A 21,266-nucleotide genomic window follows, 5' to 3' on the forward strand; every position below is an offset into this window, starting at 1 on the left:
AAGTGATTTTGTTCGTGAGTTTCTGCCCCACTGGGAAAGGGTGTGACCCTCTCTTGTCACAACTGGTGTTGAATGTAAACTGCATGATGGATCTACACTGAGAGCGCTCCCACATCACACATCATTAACCAGATCGTTCACCCTCCCCGCATCCTCAAGTCGCACTGCGATGCCCTGTGATGCGTAAAGGGGGCGCCACACCTTGATGTTTAGCACCGTTGCCACCTCACTGCTACTGCCCCTCTTGCCCCTCTTGCCGACCAGGGGGGCTCACTCACTCTATAATTAGGACCCACTGTCGTACCCTTCCCCCATCCTTGCTAATGGCACCAATTTGTATTCACTGTCAGGTCCGATGAGCCCTCATGCGGAGAGATGGCCTTATCGCGGGGGCCTCTGGCTCCCGTCACCTAAGACCCGCTCACTGACGGACAGAGGGAGACGGCGAGGCGGGGGGGAGGAGGGGCACCTTGTCTCCTTTTTCATGTAAACTCTCGTAACAGCAGACAGATGTGCTTTTGGTGCAACAAAGTGCGACAAAGAAGCCCCACCGCAAAAAAGGTGGCAAGCTCCGTCGAGCTCGTGGCATCTCTCCAAACAAATGGACGTCCGTCTCCCTCAGTCTGGTGGAAACGTATAAAAAGAGATGCATGTGGAATTTGGAGATGTGGTCAGGAAAGAGATCATCCCTCGAGTGTCCCGATTTAATAACACCCATCTGCAATAGCAGAGCTCTGTTTTAATGGAAACGGGGTTTTCACGGTCCGCACATCAATAAATAACACGTTCCCATCCCACATGTCTGATTTGGTAATCCTCTTCCTCGTGATTCCTGAGAATCATTCTGGAGGTCCTCAGAAAAAACGGCAGACATGCTGCTGTCTCTTCTGGATGACGCCTTGGTAACGCCTGCCTCGGCTAATGACAGTCAGCAGGGATGCTCAGATGGCCGCCAGGAGACACGGTGGAGGTCAAGGTTCATCTGTTGGCGGCGGTTGGCGATTTATGTCCTGGTCTAATCTCGGATTAACTCGGGGTCAGGGTCATCCCTCCTCAACCCAAGCAGAATCAGAAAACAGGGATCGCCTGGGGTAAAGTAGCATTATTGCATCACCTGTCCTGAATTACAATGAGTGCGTCCCAGTGGGGTAAACCGCTACAGGGTGAGCCGATTCTGTAAAACGTGGCTCAATGGACTCAAGGTCGCAAACTTTCTGCTGTTACTTGTCTTAATACAGAACTCCAGCTGCGACAGAGATCCTCACACACACTCCCACAGTGTAAGGAAGTGTGGGTCACCTCATGACCCCGTGACTCCGTCTAGCCATAGTAATGTGTGTAGTAGGTTCTGGTTTCCTGAGCACGTTTAGTGAAGAGAATTCATCTTCAAGATGATTTCATACAGTGGCCAGAGAAGGTAGCAGGAAAAAACAACAACTTGATATTTAATGGAGCAGACGCCACTAAGACTAAACCTAAAACCCTGGCTCAGAGAGCTGTGATACCTTCAGTCTCCCTTATCTTAACTCGGCATGCCTCAGCTGAATGTCAGACAATAATCCCTGCATGCTGGACACACTTAGAGGCAGAGAGAAAATTGCTGCCATGTCTGGCTCTGATGTCTGAGTCCAGACTGGGATAAACCTGGAGGACACCATCAGCCAGGAGGCCAGAACAGCGATAAACTATGGAAGATGATTCGCTGCCACCCTAAACTTGTGCTAAATGTCAGTGAGATTCCCCCGAGTTCACCGAAAACAAGGGGTCAATCCAGCTTCCCAGAAGAGGTTCACAAGAAAAAATGAGATCAACTAATAATATTTTGGGAATATGAATTTCTATTTTAGCTTTTCAAAATAAAGTAAAAAATTCAACAAGTCAAACAAGGGCCATTTATAGATCATAATTCCACAATGCCCACAACAACAAACTCTCCTTGATAATCATTTTGTCAGTATCATTCGATCACATCCATCTGGATCACAGAGATGTACAAGCTTTTGGGTTATTGGAAGTAAATTCATCTGGTACCCATGATGTCTTGCTACACCCCAACAAAACCCAGAACAAGAGACATTAAAAGACTCCAACTGATAGATAATATCTCTATAGTCGTTCCAATGGAAGAACTAGATAGTTTTATGTGTTTGGTTGAACAAGCAATATGCAAATGTCAGTCAATTATTTGAAAGATGCACAAATGATGGATTTTTATGTTGCCTCAAATCCTGGTCAGATCAGCTCAAAGGAACTACAGCAGAAGAAATGTTTGATCTTCAGGAAATCTTTAAGTGTTGTGTTTACACAACTGCAAAACACTGCAGTGGTCAAATACAGCTGATTCTTCAGCATGTTGACTTGTTTCAGAAAGGGAGGTCAGAAAATAGAGCATTGATCTCTCGGCTTTGTGATAGCTAAAGTATTCTGCACAGGATGCTTCGCCTTGGCCATAAACCAATCGACTGAACGAATCTCACTGTAAGAATCTCACCACCTTGCAGGGGGAAAGAAGCCCATTAAAACTCAAGTTTTCACCTTCTACACCACTGAAGCTGTCAAACGCCAAGAACAAAGTGATTTCTTATTTTCTTTATTCCTGAAATGAAAGTGGATTTTATTTTTATTACAAATGACACAGAATGTCATAAGCGCTGATAAACACTCATCTCTGATGTTTCTGGCATGATAAAAGCAACCGGTTTCATCAAAGGGAATCAAAAAGCTAGTTTAAGCTCTGCTAAGGATTAAAGTTGTCTTTGATAGTTGTGCAGTTTTCACTATTTCCCAATCTTTGGCTCTGTGAAAAGTAAATCCTTGTTCTCAAAAGTCTAAAAAGGAATGCAGAAAATCTTTCTCTTCACTAAGGTGGAGCGACTTTAAATTATATTTGTACCTTTGAGCCAACATCTTTGTTGTAAAAACCATTAATTTCTTAAGGGCCTTGCTTGAGTTGTGTGAACAAGCCTCTCCTCCATATATCTCTGTCTTTCTCAGGTGTTTTCTTAAAGTGACAGAGCAAGATTTACAGTTGCAAAGACACAGGATACAGCAGCTATGTGGCCGACACCAGTGGCCCACTGTTATGCCGGAGGGGTGCGATGAATGCCTCGCTTGTGTAGGGGGTCAAAGTGAGGGAGGCCAGTTGTTCCAGCCCCTTCCTGAGAATGACATCGATGCTCAACACATTGTGACAGCAGCTATTGTGGCCCGGCTCTAGTCCTCTTCCTCCCACCGGTCTCCCACTGCGCTCTCGTCCTCACCGGCGCCCCACCTCGCCGCTCGTTTTTCCTGTTTCTTGGGTGGGCAGACTAAGGTGCGAGTCGTTGAGAGGAAAATTTGCTGCGTTGGCGCCTCTGCGGTCATCAGTCACGCTTGTCAAGAGGCTGACGTTGTGGACAGAAGCAGGAAGCTGATGGGGCGTTTTGAACAGAGGCAGACGATCAGCTGGGTTCCAACCTGTCCATGAATCCCAGGCTTTGGGGGATAGGAAGTGGGATTAGGAAGCTAATCCCAGTTTTTTTGTCATGTGTACACCAGCAGCTTTAGTCCATTTTGTCTCATCACGTTTTTTCTATACAACCGGGCGTTCCTCTGACATGAAGATGATCAATTCTTTTTCAAACACCACTGTGTTTCGGGCCGCCTCACCGAGTCGGCACCATGGGAATCAAGGCTCACATAGCCGACTTCCTCCAAACCCAACTGATGCGGACACTAAGGGAAACCCATCAGCATCCAACAAGCTCCACAGAGTAGGGATGGGCAATATGCAAATATAGTTTTATCGCAACATTTCATGGTACTATTGTGATGACAATTAAAGGGACAAGAACTGTTTATTTTTTCCATGCATGGGATTGCAATTATATTTCCTTTAGAAGACCAGGAACAAAAAAGTGTGACTTATCAAAACTACCCACAGCGGCATTTAATCATATTTTCAAATGTATGGATTTTTATTTATACATCTTTACTGAACACACAATGGATGGAAATGACAAAACTAACAAGCTGAACAATACAGGCAGTTTTAGGGGTTTTTAAATATGATTGATTGGAATTTATTGTGACCGCAGTACATCAGAATTTGATCGTGATAAGAAATCGATCGCGATCAATGCTAAACGATACGATAAATGCAAACCAGAACCACAGAGGGTAAACTCACTGATCCCATGACCCTGACCCTGTAAGCTTGGAGTCCGTAAACTATGGTCGTTTTAAAAAGAACCTTCGAAAGCTTCGCAATCTTATCCTCTTTCTGAGTCAGAATGAGATAATCAGGTTTCCTTAAGAAGCACAGAATCAATCCGATGGGATCGGTTTTCCCTCAGGAGACCCGATTCCTGAGGCTCCATGTGTACAAGTGCAAAACAAACCTGTTTAAAACCCTTAAAAACAAACAAAACGTTGGAAATTAACAGCTTTTTTATAAAGCAGGTTTTGAAACAGTAGTCAATTATGCTTTCCACTGTTCTACAGCTCAAGTTGTGATGCATAGGCTCAGCGTTCGGCCCGACCGGAGCTTTGGAACATGTCTTCCCATGTTATCGCCTCAGTAGCTCCTCTGAGCTTTATCTCTTTAAGACTGTTATTCTGGACGACCACATGCCATAACGGCCTGATGAAGGTGGAGTTAAGGAGATAGTGTCCGAGGCGCTGGTTGGAGCTTTGCAGGGTCAGCAGGTTTACCAAGCCGATTTAGCCATCCCAGTTTGTCACTGGTAATCTCCTCGGCAGAAAGCGGGGTGATAAAATCAGCCCGATAACCGCGGGAGACGGACAGGATGAGGCAGACTGAGTGGGTGAGAGTGAGACGTCTTTGCTTGCCCTCTTAGACCTCGTCCCTCTCCCTCTCATGCACATGCTGATAATACACATTGCGTATATACACAAGGAAGTGAAGTGCCTGGCAGGAAGGTGTAAAATGTGAAGGTTCAAACGGTGCTGAACACCAGCAGGGATGCTGCCGTGGACACAAGTGGAAACGGTCCATTTTTTTCACAGTCAGTCTTTTCTGGAATGATTCTTATAGGGATGGGAATTTATCGTTTATCGTGATGCAGCAGCTTTGATTCATCATGGTCACAATAAATTCAAATTAATGATGTTTTAAATGCTCAAAAACTGTATTATGGGGAATTTTAGTTTTACCATTTTTCTTCACTGTTTAGTAAAGGTGTAAATATCAATAAATTAAACATATGATTAATGTGTGCATCTCAGTAATGCAAATCACATGTGACTGGTGTCCTGAAGGCACTATACACGTACGTAAAAAAAGAAAGAAAAAAAGAGTTATTGTCACTTATTACAATACTACAAACTATCGTGATAAAACTTAAGGTCCAAAATCCCCTAAAGAAGAAGTTTTTTCTTCTTCTTTGCAACATAACCTAAGCTGAGCCAGATTGGCTGGAACTTAATTTAAGATTCGCTCTATTCGATTTAAGTCCGTAATTTCAACACGCCAACATTCTTTGAGCCATGTCTTCATAGGGTTATAGTTGTGTCATGCTGTGTGAACATTGTGTCATAAAATCCCAGTAAAATTTATTTGTTTGCTGTTCTACTGTGAAAAAAAAAGAGGTATGAATATTTTTGCAAGGCACTGTAAATGAAATCAGTGCAGAAATGAAGCAATTCCATTTCTGGAGCTGGAAGGAAGAGACATGCTATAAGGAAGTGTGTGAAAAGTTCAGATTTGTTCTTCTGAGGCACAATATGGAGGTGTTTGCTTTGGCAGCCTCCACCAAAACCTCAAGTGACGGGAAAAATGAAAAGCAAAAAGAGCGACGTTCGGCCAAAGCATCCCCGATGTCTTCCATCCCTCTAGTCCGGCCTCTTTTTGCCCCACCATAAACACTTCATTTCTTCCCCAACTCAGGAAATATGCTTTCTAAATCATCAGAGCGCTGCGCAGTTATTCTCTCACATTCCCAGCCAAGCAGAATTAAACCTTGGTGGTGGGACGTTTATGAACAAAACTCAACCGACATGTCGCGTAAAGAAACAGACCTCGTAAAACGGTGAAGCTGATGGGTTTCACATCCCGCCCAGAGCCCGGCAGGACCTCATTTAGCAGCCAGCTTTCGCTGGGGGATGTTGGGAGGAAATGTGCGTGTCAGAAAGCATTTACCAACTTCAGGTGCAAACAGGTTAAAGTGTGACACGGAGAAAGTTCTGGAGGAAGAAATGCAGGCCCAGAGGTTGTTTTGGCTCTGCTNGAGATGGGAATAAATTCAGCACTCTTCGTCTTGCCACTGTGATTCCCTGGAGGGGGAAGGATGAGGGAGGGAACGTGTGCGTTGCCTCTGACACCTGTGGGACCCACGGGGCCCGGTGGGGGATGAAGTGTTAGAATAATGAGTGTAAGTTCATACAGAAAAATGCATGCAGTGAAAGCGAGGAATTTTTAATCAACGTCCCCGTGCCGGCTCTAGCTTCAGAAACGCGTCGTGGGCCGCGCCTCGCTACACAGTAAGCTGAAAACCTCTCAGCTTCTTCTCGGTGCGTACGTACGGGTGGGAGCGCGGGCTGCCGACACCTGTAATCCAGCAGAGGAGGCGAAAAAAAACAAACAAAAAACAAGCCACGCATGGAGGCCAGGATGACTGATGCTCGATGCTTGTGGCTTCCCAGCACACAAGCGCGTGTGGGTGATTGGCAGGAATTTGCGTATGAGTAGGGTAAAATGAAAGCAGTGGCATGTGATGACATGTCCTGTGGCCGAGCCTCGCAGACCGGAGTGCATCGTCTTTTTTTCGTTTTTTTCCCCACTCCCATCAGGGACAGAGACTGTGGCTCTGTGCCAAACACACTTCACTTGCAATTACCTATTCATCTTTGATTAACATCACCGCTCGAGCAAACAAAGAAATAAAAAAGAGAGAGAAGGTGCAGGCTAATTGACTCAAAGCCATGCCATAAAGTGAAGTGCAAAATAAAAAGAAGTTGCATATAATTATGTACACCCAAAGAAAAAATGTGTCTATATGGGTTCGTATAAAAATGTGACATAATTATCCTGCAGAAAAGCTGAAAAGTCAAAAAATAAAAATCAAACTAGAACTGAAGGCAGTTATCTACGGCTTCCAAGCTCAGCTAGTCCGGCCCAGACCTCAACCCTCCACACGCAAAATCCTACCTTAGTTCTGTCACATTAGAAGTTACAAACGCTGCAAAAGTATTCAATCCTCTTAAAATTTTTTGGCACATTACAAACTAACTTTATGGTATTTTATTGGGATTTTATGACAGACCAACACAACTTGGCACATAATCTTAAAGTGTAAAGTGTACGATGGATGGTTTTAAATGTTTGGAGGGAATCTGTGGAAAATATTAGGATTCAACACCCTGTGCATTGATAGCCTGAAATTAAACAGACTGCAAACAGTCGTTTTTATTTTAAAAAATTGGCATAAAGAGAATACAATTTGTGTTTCTGTTGCAAATGTGCAAAAAACTTTGTCAGTATTCCTCTAATGTTGAAAAAAACACAGTTAAATTATAACTTTGCATTAAATTGTCATTATTTACAAAATCATGCAAAGTTGGCACTTTTAATGGACTTTTAATGCAACTTTTAGAGCAACTTTGCATTAAAAGTGTCATTATTTACCGGATGACGCTTCATGACAACAGTCATAAACATTCATAAAGACTTTTTTATGTTCATGACAGATATTATGTAATGTTTATGACAATGTCATGTCAGTCTTATGCACACCCCTTCAAATAAAGTGTTACCAACACAGTCAACCACCTAAAGATGCAGCCTGGACAACAAAGCAACTATAAGATGACTTTGGAGGAGATACAGTGTGTTGCTATGACAACTAGTGGTCGCCAACTCCACAAATCCTGCCTTCATGGAGCAGCGCTGAGAAACAAATCCCAAGAAGATTTTTACTATAGTCAGAGCTACAAAGGAATGGTTCAGAGCCAATTAGGCCAATTTAATCAGTTAGAATGGCTTAGTCAAAGTTCATACAGAAATCAGTTAGTGAATCCTTGGCAGGATTTGAGCAGTTTTATTCACAGATGCTTTCTATGCAGTTGATCTAAACTTGAGCTATTTTGGAAAGAATGAGCATAAAAATTTGGTGTCTTCATGTGAAAAGCTGACAAAAACTTGGACAGTATTGACTCTGAATACAAGTGCAAGCCACACTTTTCAGATTTTCATTTGCAAAAAAAGAAAAAAAAAGTGTATGGTATTTGAATTATAAATATGTTTGAAAAGATACTCTATTACTTTGTGTTGGTCTACCACAGACATCCTAATACAATACATTAAAATCAGATCCAAGGGGCTCGAATACATTTTAAATAAAGGAACTATGAACTAATTTTGAAGTGAACTATTTCACGTTAAGCCTGTTCCAAAGTCTTTCGAGTGAAGACATGTTCAAGTATGCCGCTGTTTTCCTCCCCTCAAAGCGCAGCCAGTTGGATACAGATGGCTGGTGTTTGCTCTGGGCTAACAGGCCCTGCTGTGGGAGTGGGTCAGATGCTGACTCGGCCTCTGTGGGACGCAGCGCTGCTTGGGCGGAGCAAGCTGGATTCACTCAAACAAGCAGCGTGAGTGATTAGAATATCCACCGTTTCTGATATGAGACTAAATGCCATGCGCTGAAAGGGAACAAAAGCCTGTTTAATTCAAACTGCGCCTGGTGTTTTTAGCAGCCTGATCGGCCCCATTTCACATGATAACCCCGCGCTCATGCAAAACGTGGCATTTAACACATACAGAAAGCGGAAACGAACAAAGGACGATGACGAGTAAGACGGTGTGCTGCAACACTGAGGAGGACACAAAGAAAGTACGAATGAAACGTGAAATTCAATTTTGAGGATGGTGCACAAACTTAAAAAAAAAAAAAAAAAAAAAAAAGGCGCATGCTAAATGTTACAAAGATAAACAAATGATGGCTTTTAGATTAAAAATGGCATTGACAGGATGTGCTCAGACACAAAGAATGGAGGGCATGCTGCTGGTGACCGCCAGCCCCGGCAGTCCGCTGGGGCCGCGGCGCAAACAGGGGCCCGCATCGCACCTTCAGTCCAAGTGTGTCGTGCACCGCGCTGGGTTCGGCCGCGCGGCTGGCCCTTCCCCTGGCCAGGGCCATCTGCAGATACATGGACGTCTAAAACAGGAAACAGCAATACAGTCTGGATGTTACGCGGCTGACGAGGGAGGATCAAGGCCCTCCTTGTGCAGTCGGGTGAATTGCATGGGCCTCTTTTGATTGCAAAACATGATGAGAAACTCCTCAAGTAAAACATTTACCGCAAAAGCAGACACAGTGCCTTGGAGAAAAGTGTTCGTGCCTCTTGAACCTTTTCACTTTTTGTCATGTTACAAGCAGAACCTTCAATGTGTTTTGCTGGGATTTTACGTCAAACGCCAAAAACCGGTTTTTCTAAATTGCTTACGAATAAAAACGGTTCACTTTTCTTCACTAGCAACCACACATCATATTGCTGCTAACGCACAGTAAGGCTACAGCCACACAACAGGCATATGTGATTCCACATCCAACTTTTTCATGATTGTCTGAACAGCCCAATTCAGATCCTGTCATCAACTCGCACCCCAAAAAGTCTGATTTGTGTTACTTTCATATGTGGTACTAAATTGGATGTGTTTACAGTAGTTCTCAAAGTGTCATGTCACATTTTTCAGACTTTTATGTCACTGTAGTGACTTTTGCACCAGAAGAAGTCAGATGTGATAAATTAGGATTATTTTTCTTAGCTTCCTTTGCCTTGTTATGATCTTGTGGGAAATACTGTCAGCTCCCACTGCTTAACATCAAAATCGATCCAAAGACGGCAACATTATTTTCATTCCATTATTACCTCTGAAACAGAGCAATGCTGTGTGATGTCTGTGTTGTTCCTTTGCGCAGACGGGTCGCTTCGGGGTCGTAAACTGTTCACAGAGAAGTCTGAGTGCAGTCAGAGTTAACTAGCAGCACGAACGATCACGCAAAAAACAAAAAACTTAAATCTGATTTCAGCAAAAAATTGCAGAGGATCGAGACCTGCTTTGTGAACGCAGCTTAAATGGCAGCTGGAATGTCACATTTTTAAAAAAGATTTATTTCTGAAAATTGCACAAGAGATATTCAAGTTTAGAAATGTCCTCTGCAGAGGACAAAAATGAACTACTGGTAGTCAGGAGGATATCTTACGTCATTTTTTTTTTCTTAATTATTTCACATGAAATCCCGATAAAGTACATTAAAGTTTTTGGTGTACCGTCACAAAATGTGAAAAAGTTCAAGAGACTTTTAGCACACTATATATGGTCGTACTTGGTTCCACAGGAAGTACATGTTGCTGTAATTGTATGTCTGTAGGACGGCTGAACAGCAGCAGCCCTCCTGTCCTCCATTTAAATCAATGACAGCCAGATTATCCTACAACCTGCTAGAATCTGCAGCAAAAGCAAAAACATTTCACTAAAAACAGTTCCCAAAACCCACGTGTGCACACCGCTCCAAAACTATCCTCAAAGGGTCCAATCAGAGAACAACAGCCCGTCTGAATTAATAAGAACCAGGCACGTGTAAAAACTGCTTGATTCCTGACTTTTGGTTTACGAGCTGGCCCGCCTCAGAAAAGGTGCTGTTGGGGGGCACGACTCGGGCCGTCTGTTTGCTGTTCCAGAGAAAACAACAGGCCTCATTAATGGAACATTCCACTTGCACCCCATAATGGGAGCTCCCACTTCCAATTACCAAACATCCCACATGGTGGAGTCTGGCAGGTGGCCTGCCTGGATGAATGCATGAAGCGGTGGATGGATATGTGAGCGACTGGATGGAGGTCCTTGATTAGCCTTGTGGTGCTGGGGGTGGTGGGGTGGTCACAGGCGAACTGTGTGTTTTTAAAGGGAACTCATGCAAACCGTGCTCTCTGTGATCTCTAGAGGAAGCAGTAATGCAGCAGTTTAGTGCTTTTTAAAATGGATATCCCCTTAATTGCTGTTTGGGAACAAGTGAGATATTAAAAACAAAAAATTTTTTTTAAAAATAACAGTGAGGTGTTACTGGGGAGTGTGGCAAAGTCGTTAGTTCAGGCTTCCAGTAAATGCTGAGACCAGAGAGGGAGGCGGGTTGCTTTACTGCATGTGGACACATGGCACCGAGAGCTGGTTTTCAAATGATGGAGGAAAACCGTCATAAAGGGTCGACGTTGGCCTGGTCCCAATACTCCCACTTCCACCCTTATGTCCTTCAAACGCGCGTTCCTGCTGAAGGGTTCGAGTTCCTGCTGAAGGGTTCGAGTGCGTTTTGTGTCCCAGTTCTCTTTCGCCACGTCCCCTTGGTCCCTCAAGCCACACTTTGGCTTAAGCCAAAGTGTGGCATGACATCGCTCAGAGCACAGTGGATAAAATTAGGTTGAATAGATCAAAGTGTATTACCCATAATACATTGCTGCGTGATGAATTGTGGCAGAGATGCACTAATCCGATATTGGTATCTGCATCGGTCCTGATAGTGTAAAAAAATTCTACATCAGGTATCAGTGACAAAAAGGGACGATCTATTCAATCTAATTTTATCCACTGTGCTCTGAGCGATGTCATGCTTTATTATTCATTTTATTTTTATAATTCCTACACTTTCTGAACCATTTGAAAAAAGGTTTGTCGTTTAATTTTTACGTTTGACCAATGAAGTCAACATATTGTTTATGTCAGTTGTATTAAACTGTGTTGTGTTGATGCAGAGTTATCAAATACATTTGTAATTCAGTACATTTACTCTGTGCTTACAAACAACATTTTAATTCAGCACTGTTTTTCTGTATCGTCTAAAACTGAACCTCAGATGTCTGTACCAGTCTCGGATGTTAAAAAAGTGGATCGGTACGTCCCCACATTTGCACTTGAACCTCTCTGTGCACTCTGAGTGGAGTACACACTTCATAGAGGAGCGTATGGTGTGGTGAGCGTTTTGGGACAGGGCCAAGGTGAGGCGGCAGGAGGGAAAGGTTTGACAGGTGAATCCTTAATGCTACAGGTGGAGAAAACTGTTTCCATCTACTGAGAGTGTCTTCTTTGGCTCCGCAGTGTTCAGGTTCTAGTTTCTAACCTGAGGTTTACGCCCGCGGTTGACGAAGGTGCAGACTGGATTGTAGGCTCCTGTCCCGCAGATGTACAGGTGAGTCCGGTTCCATGGCTCAATTAGACGGATGAAGTTTGCACACTCTTCCTGGAAACGGGAAAAACAGTAAAATTATTCCTGGTGAAATCCAAATAAAAAGCAATTCATGTCATTTTATTAACAGGTGCACCGTCTGCTGATTTGCCAAAATGAAGCGGTACAAAATGTAGAAATATTAAAAAAAAAAAACTATCATCCAGTGGAAGCCACTCAGTAATCTGTTGATGTCTGCTTGGCTAGGCAGGAGGAAATCCTTTTTTACTGGGCTGATTTCAAAACCTTTCAAACTTGCCATCCACATTAGAAAGAAAAAAAAAAATCAACGGAGAGAATTGTATACTTTCAATGTTCCATATTTTTGAAAGCGTTGATGGGAATCACCCAAACAGAACGACCCTGCAGATTTTACAAGCGCAGTCTTCACACATACTTACGCTGGCATCCTTCCCGCTCACGAGGCATTCTGTCCGCCTTCGTTCGGACACTGGCCAATGGATCTGCAAAGGCGAGACCAGAATGTGTTTCATTGCTACGATCAAACCTGTTACGCATCAGCGTCATTTATCGAATCTCTAGGTTAAAGTTACAAATTCAAATCCACAAATGTTAATATCAGTTCTGCTGAAATGGCTATAATGTTAACATAGTTTTTAATAATATTTATGTCTTGCAACACATTACAGAAACCAACATCAAAAAAGTGCAGTCCAATAAAAACAACCCATAAGGCTGCAGCTGGGGGGAAGAAACAACCAGAAATGTTGATGCACTTCATTGGGAAAGTCCAAGACAAAGTAGCACATAATAGTGAAGTGGAAGGAAAAATATCCATGGTTTTAAAAAATGTCAAAGTAAAATTCTGAAAAGTAAGGAATGTCTATATTACATTCCCTTAATTCGGTGGTGGAAAAGTCGTGAAGACGGGATGCCCTACTTCAGCATGAAAAAAAAAAAACAGGCAGAAAACCTGCTGGAGGTTACAAAATCACCTGAAACTTTGACTAGACTATTGATTTCAGACCTGGCAAATGAAATTTTACTAGGCTAACCTTGAACATTCTATGTTTTAGAATGGCCTAGTCAAAGTTTAGATCTAAAATACTTTGACTATGCCATCATCTTACATGAATGTTCTATGGTATAATCTGATCCAGTTCTGACTGTATGCCTAACAAATTAACTTTCACTAGGCCATCTTAAGACATGACTAATTATGTTTCAGAATGACTGAGTCAAAGTTCAGACCCAGTTTAAATCTGAGTCAAGACTTGAAAATGTATCTTCTCTCATGATCTTCATTCAATCATACTGAGCTAAAGGTGCTGAACAGGCAACTAACTGTATTACGTCTCCAGATGTGCAAACCTGATAAGAGACAGACCCTGACTTGTAAATGCAAGAACATATTTTGGAAAAGACGTCAAAAAGCCTTTATTTTGATTCCACCTCACAGTTGTGTGTTGCGTTGTGTTTTTGGCCTGGAAGCAGCTGCTGAGGTGAAGACGTTTATCCCAGATTAGGGTCATAGTGAAAGCCATAAATAGAAGTCTTACAATATGTGGACTCTTGTTGATGTCATGGAGGTCTAGGGACAGGATGTGGTCCTTGCTGCCAACATACATGCGGTCGTGGTCCTCATCCATACGGAGGATCCGGTAGTCGGACGCATTCAGCAGGTAGGCAAAGTGATGAGCTGTACCAGTGGACCTCAGTTCTGCATGGAGACAGAAACGGTTTTGTTTATGACAGCTGAACGCATTCATGTATGCACATTTTCTCATACACACAACTGACATACTCCTCATGCCACTGCAGCATAGCAACATGAACTTATCTGATGGTTTTCCATGATCACAACGGTAACCTAACACCGCACATTAGAGATAAGTGCTACCGAGGGGCTGTCACACTGTGTTGATGGGTTAATACCTCCTGAGTGGATCAAAAGATCTGGGAAATATCCCACCAGAGACTGCCTGTGACTTTCTGTGGGAAGTCAGAGAAAACAGATGCTGCACTCTGATACGAGGTCAACAAGTGACTTCTGTACCACAGAGTGGGGCTCCGTAACCCTCCGATGGGTTGGGGTGACCAAACTTTTTTGCAAAGGGGGCCAAATTTGGTGTGTTAAAAATGTATGGGGGCCGACCTTGGCGGATGTTCTTTACATAGAACAAAAATATATTTAAACAAATTTCAGCAAGCCATTCTGTGTTTCACATTTGCTTTTTTATTTTAATTTCAGCGATCTTAAGCATGTCTTTTGGTTCATTTGAAACATGCATATCATATGCAATTGAAAATTCATTTAACTTTTTTAACTAACTTTTTTCTAACGGTTAAACACAAGTAATTGTACTCTTGAGTGCAAACTACATTTGAAACATAAAAAAATATGTCACCATAGCAGTTCAATATTTACAGAATTTCTAAATAAAACAACAGAGAAATGAGAAAGTAATAGTCATATCAACAAGTGCCGGGCTCATTTTTTAAATATGATATATTAGTAACTATAAATGTTGATTAGATTTTTAAAAGTTTATTATTCTGGAGTGAAAACTGAAAACTTGTCTGAATTTATGACCGATTTTGATCTTAAAAAACATAATTTATTCAGAGACTTATTGTAAATGGCAAATGACTTGTCTGCATTAATGTGATGGGTGATACTGAGATCTGGACTGCAGCACATAGGCCAGGTCTGGCGCAAAATCAGTGGTATTGATGCGCAAGATGTCTGTAAGTGAGAGTCCGTTAGCCATGTTAGAACACGGCTCTTATTTAAGTTAATAACCGAGAATGTCTTCTCACACAAATACGTCGACCCAAACAAGCTTAGCATTTTCTTACCAAATGCTCGAATCTCTCGAAACCCGTCCTTAAAAACCTGTCGGTAAAAGTTGGCGAGAGAAAGCTACTGGTGCCGACCGCGGCTCTCTGCAGATCAATGAGCTCCAGCTGCAAATGGTCTGAGTCACACAGGCTGCTGCCCTCTAGTGGGTAAACAAGGAACAGCGTTTAGTGTGTAAGCTACGCCATATGCAGGTATGGCATATGGCGTAATACATTGCTGCCCAATGTATTAATTCTACTTGCGGGCCAGACGCTATTGATTTTATGACAGAGGCTGCGGGCCAGATGAAATTTCACCACGGGCCGCATTTGGCCCCTGGGCCGGACTTTGGACATGTCTGGTTTAAACATTCCAGTTCTTGATAGAACGCCATTCTCTGAAGGTCAGAAAAGCGCGGCGAGCCCTTGGCAACACAATGTAGTGGACATGTACTGGCACGCCGAGAGGTACAAACTCTTCTGTCAGCTCGCCGTTGGAGTGTTTGTTTGATACGTTCTCCTTGGTTCAGCGACCAACTACAGGCAGAGCGGCGAAGCCGTCGCTCCAACCACAGAGGTCACACGCCCCACCATAGACAAACACACTCCTCTGCCGTCTATAATGAGAGGCAGGGACGGATGGCATTCACATATACTGCTGGGCAAACAAGAGTGCTCGCTCAAGGAGCAGGAACGTCCTGCTTCAGTGGCGAGATTTACTCTCAATCCACCTTCGAGGAATCTTTTGAGGTTCTTTTACACTAATTGTGTGGCCAAGCTGCAGTGGAAAGAAACCAGAAGTATAAACTGTCAAATATAGTTAGCTGTGTTTGGCTTTTACACAGCGATCCAAACAGAGGTCTGCTGGGATATAACGATAGAAGCCAAGGAGGAAATGTGGGACGTCAGGCCTGTGGAGTAGTTTTTGCACACAGGGGGTTACCTGCCCTTAAAAAGGTTTTGGGGCTGTGTTTTTTTGCAAGCCATGTATGTGTAAGTCATGTTCTGTGTGGTTAAAACTGTCAAGAAACATTCCTTTGAGGTGTTTTAGAGGTCTGAACGCCCAAGAATGCATAGCCATCAACATGTCCGGCATGAGGCCTTAAAATAAACACCATCTCTGGACCTTTCCAAACAGACTCCCCCGAGGAATCCGATCTTGGCGTCTTTCCAGCCAGATCTAAATTTACCATGAGGGTTACATCAATAAGCAAGGATTAATAGCATTAGATTGGCTCTATTTGTATAGTTCGATTTAATAACTGTGTCCGCCGAAGGAATGTTTATAGGTTGGCCAGGTGATTGGCATCTGTCAGAGTTCTCTCGCACAAGGTTGGACCCCTCGATTATTTGTGTAGGAGTCTTACGCTGAATGATGAGTCCCTGTGTGTGTGTCTGCGATAGTACACACACACACACACACACACACAAGTGCACACACACTTCCCGAGGGCCAGTTCAAGTCCTTCCTGAAGCAGGTTGTCAGCAGCTCTTCGGTTTGTGTTTGTTGTCAGAGAGAAGCTGGATAAGACCATCTGTCAGCTGAGGAGGGAATGTGAGCAGCGCAAAGCAACAGTGTGCCCTACAGAGAATTGTGCATTAGGAAACAAACATGTAATCTAATCCCACAGCCATCGGATAACGAGCGCAAAGGCTCCTTTAAATCTATAATGCAGCGCGTTTGAATCTCGAGTCCCCAGATCAAACATCGGTGAATGGAGTGTCTTTCCCCATACCGCTGAAGAAACCCAACCTCGTAGATCATTCATTATGGCCAAATCAGATAAAAATGTCTCATATAGCGTGTATACCCTTTGAACTGTTTTACAGTATCTCACATTACAATCATCCATACACTCCTATGCATTTTATTTGGCTGTTATGTGACAGACCAACAGTAGGGAGGTTGAATACAACAATATTTGGAGAACCACCTGTGTTTTGATGTATTCCTTGGTCTGTACGATGCAACTCCTGAGGCTTCCACAAAACAGCTGGATTTGTACTAATATTAAACTAAACGCTATTTACTAATCTGGGGTGTTCTGCAGTCAGTTAGTTAGATTTTATTTAGGGGTATCAGACTGACTTTAATAATGTCTCAAAACCTTTCCCAACAAATTCTCATTCCTCTTCCCTGTCTGGTGCAACTTTCTGTGGGTCTGTCACATAAAATCCTAATAAAACACATTAAAGTTTGTGAATGACAATCTACTTTGACTTGTGGATACTTCACTACATTTGTAACTCACAGTATGCACAATATTTCACACTGGACTGCTTTCTAAGAACGAGAATAAAGCTGTTGGACTCTCTTGGAAAAGTCGGTCCAGCAATCAGACATCATTCCCCGTTCTGTCAGACTTTCCTCAGCTTAACCTCAAAGTCAACCTTCGCCTCAGGCGGGGCCAGGCGGCATTGTGCTCCGCTGAAATGTTGACCGAGGATGTATAATGGCAGCAGCCCAGCAGGTCTCCGGGCCGAGGCTGTTGCCTGCCAAGCTGCGTGTCACAATCAGCCTGAATGAGACGTGTAAAGAGACTGCTCTGCTCAAGAAAAACACGGTCAAGAAGCCGTTAATCATGCCGCTGTGTTAATGTGAGCCGTCATTCCCAGGAGGCGGCAAAATGAGTCGCGTTTGCTGCCGGAATCATTTAAAACGCTGGCAGCTAAATCAAATTTGCGAGTGATCCCTTTGCCATTTATTGAAGCAGACGTATAAGATTGCACCCTGGATCCCCAAACTCGCCTACAAAATTTGCAGTTGCAGATTACAATTACAGGAAAGGCTCAGGCAAGCTGAGCTGCTTTGCTCTTTGTCAGACACATTAGAGCAACACAAGAGACTTATCCGTGAGATTTAAAGGCTGGAAGTGGAGCATAAGTGTGTCTACTGAAGCCAGATAAACACTTAAAGAAGCCCATTACTGCACGTAGGTTCAGTTTGTGGGGGGTTCAGTTTGTGCACCACACTGCATGTCTGAATTTGTGCACGGGACTCTAAGCAGTTCCACAGCAAGACAGAGTGAGGTACGAGCGAGTCCTGATCTGGTTCCACTCCTCAGTCTGCTGAACGCAGGCAATCCAGGCCTCTCGCCGACATCTTGTGGCGATGTTGGCCGACACGGCCCACTGCCCGTTCCCATAACTCAACGCTCCACCGCGGCTGTAAGGAAGGTCATTACCGGGGTTGGAGGACAGGGAGCGAGAGCTCAATGGCTCCTCCAGACATTCGAGCTCAATGCTGGAATCAGAGGCCCGATAAATGATGAATGCAGAGCTGATGATTGATCGCACAGGATGTGGGAAACTGACCAAGACACAGTAGCTTTATGAATTGTAAGGTAAGCAACTTACTTTTTGCATCCAGACCTGCAAGGCAGCTTAACCTCAAAGTCAGAGCTACAGGTCCACAGTGCGACCATTGTTCAACAAGTAGGATCTGATACTCTGTTGGTTTTTCGTTGAGAGTCTGGTCACTACATTGATGTAAATACAAGTATTAGATGCTTCAGCTAAACCCTCAAAGCCTTTCTACACACATAAACCTTTAAAAAGCCCTTAATCCCCCCCACACACCAGACCTACCTGGTTTAAATGTTTAAATCTACCCATTAGGGACATGAAGAGCATTTCAATTGTTTCTTAGCCTGCAACTACACAGATCTTGCAGCTTTGAGTATTGAAGGATACTGAAATTCACCCATACTATATCATCACAAATCATACAAAGTTTTATTATTTTGTAGTGTGGAATGTTAGAGAAGGTTTGAACAAGTGTTATTAACAACAATAGGTACAAGAACAACCAACCCATTTATTATTAACTAGCATGTTTGTGTGCGGGACACAAAGTGGTGCTGGACAGAAATGCTGGAGCGGAAATTTGGAAATTTTAGATGCAGGGTAATATGATCCAACAGCCGTTTTTCTGGTTGATATCAGACCTTTGAATATTAGCAATAAAAGCTAATGTTAAACAAAGACTCATCATTAGATGTGTCCAAAAACTAATGAAAAAAGTTTACATATTTAGGCTCTAAGTAAATTTAATAAATAACAGTTCATCATTTGTACCAAACTGGGCAGCCATATTGAACTGAAGTGTTTGTGTTGTGAGAAAGATCCATTTATCTTTATTCAGGGAGCAAGTTTCCCGTTTGTATTTCCAGCTTGGGAATGTTTTTATTTCAACTGAAACTTGCAAGTGGATAAGTGTTTTTTTTTCTCTCTTCATTGTGACAAAACACAACTGTTCTGCAGTTTAAAAATGCCTCGACTGTGTGGTGGTAACAGGACACCTTTAGAGGACCGTCTGTATCTAGGCAGGTAGTGAAAGTTTGAGAAGCGCTCCCTCAGACCACAACAAGTAACTTTGTGTAAACGAGGAGTACAAACATGGTGAAGAGATATGGCACACTGTCAGACAGAGTCAGCCCCCCCAACCCCGATCCCTCCACTCCATCCCTCCGTCTAGGAGAATATTTGGCTGCTGACGGTGATCTCCGGGGCTGCAATGCCTGCATGTTACAGCCCATCTCTCCATCTTAAATTAATAGCCGACGGGCCACGTTTACTTTGGAAATATGTTCAGCCTGAAAAGGTTCACAGGCAGAACTCGCTCTCATGAGCGAAATAAGAAATAAGGAGGTGCACCGCATTGCAGCTTTATAGGAAATTATTCCCCGATGCTGTTATCCAAAGGAAAGAAGGGGCTGAATTTTAGGTATCGTGTTCAGTTAATGCTTCGTACCCCGCAGTGTGCTTCGGTTACCGGGCAGGACTTCCTCCCATTAAGAAAGGATAACTGCATCCAAAGTGACTTAGCAGTACACAGGTAATCCCACTCAAAACGCTCCTGGCTGTTTCTCAACAAAGCATCAGGTTACTGATGGGAAAAATTACATTTTCCACTTTTTAGACAAAGAAAAAATCATCTATTTTTACACCACCGTTTCATTTTCTCCCTCTTCTGTTTATTTTCAACAGAGGATGATATGACATGGATGTAGTCATGGAGCCGAACCGATGCACGTAAACAGATCCTTCAGATCCACATCCTTGATCCTGACAGTGGGGTGTGTGTGCTCACCACTTGACACCGAGATGGGTGTTCCTCCACGCTGCATATTTCTCAGGTTTCAAATTTGGAGAAATTAAAAGTGCGGGCCAAAGCCTCTGCCAGCACAGGACATGTCTCTGCCTGCAGAACTCCCTGCAGAAGAGTGTGATAAGTAGGGGGGGATAAAATGTGGGCAAAGGGGAGAATGAGAAGTTTGCGGCCTGATTCTTGACCCTCAAAAAGCAAGGGAACCATGAACAAAATGTGTAGCAATGATCAACTCAGTTTACAGCTATTTGATTTTCAGTCTGAAAAGGACAAAGTGCACCAATAGATTTAGTCCGTCCATTTAGTTTCTTTAATTTATCTCGATCCGACATTGGTATCAGAAATCAGTCCAATACCAACAGATCCTTCAGATCCACATCCTTGATCTGAAGGAAAAAAATAAAAAATAAAAAAATGCATTGGATTATATCAGCCTGCATCTAAAATCTCCAATACAAGCACTCTGCTCCAGCATTTAGTCTGCTCCAGCATTTCTATTCAGCAGCACCTGTATCCTGCCCACAAACCCATTAGTTAATAAATTGGTCAGTTGTTCTCATGCATATTGTTGTTCACTAATGTTCTTTGAATAAAATCACTTGATCAAGTTTTTTTCTAACATTCCACACCACAATAAAAGTAATAAAAGTATGCATGATTCGTGCCGATATTGGTACCTGCCAACACTCAAAGCTGTGATATTGGTATTGTATCAAATGTTGTATTGCGATGCCCCATACATGGAAGCTACAGAATCAGCTGTGACTTCAATATTGCAGTTGTGACCCAATAAAGCAATATCTAATCAGTTAATACCATGTTAGATCAAAAACGACATGAGCCAACTGTGAAGTAGTCACAGTCTTCCAACAGTTCAAATTGTTTGTGTTTCTGGTCACCATGATTTAACTTTCTTTCCTGCACTCTGTACCCAAAAATCTGCCAAAACCATTTGACAAAGTTGGAGGCTTGTTTAACACTTAAGTGTTGTTTGGGCAGCTTCAGTGACGATTCTTCATTTGTCGCCTCTATCAGCACAACAGGATAATTGAATTACTTCAAAGTAAGAGTCTCATAGGATGCCACACTTGAAACACACACCTTCATATCAAGGCCTCATAGATATATATATTACAGTT

General features: G+C 43.0%; 1 protein-coding gene across 1 annotated transcript in view; it reads right to left on the reverse strand.

Moving 5' to 3' along the window:
- Positions 1-8,930: 8,930 nt before the first annotated feature.
- Positions 8,931-21,266, reverse strand: part of LOC103147342 (semaphorin-3F-like) — a 57,175-nt gene continuing 44,839 nt past the window's right edge. The window contains exons 3-6 of the mRNA XM_016678317.1: positions 13,736-13,896; positions 12,617-12,679; positions 12,111-12,230; positions 8,931-9,152 (exon numbers count right to left, since the gene is read on the reverse strand). Coding sequence (XP_016533803.1) covers positions 8,946-9,152; positions 12,111-12,230; positions 12,617-12,679; positions 13,736-13,896 — 551 coding nt within the window. The 3' untranslated portion in view covers positions 8,931-8,945. The remainder of the gene's footprint in view (positions 9,153-12,110; positions 12,231-12,616; positions 12,680-13,735; positions 13,897-21,266) is intronic.

Source organism: Poecilia formosa, unplaced genomic scaffold, assembly GCF_000485575.1.
Source record: "Poecilia formosa unplaced genomic scaffold, Poecilia_formosa-5.1.2 Scaffold180, whole genome shotgun sequence".
NCBI classification, from domain to species: Eukaryota; Metazoa; Chordata; class Actinopteri; order Cyprinodontiformes; family Poeciliidae; genus Poecilia; species Poecilia formosa.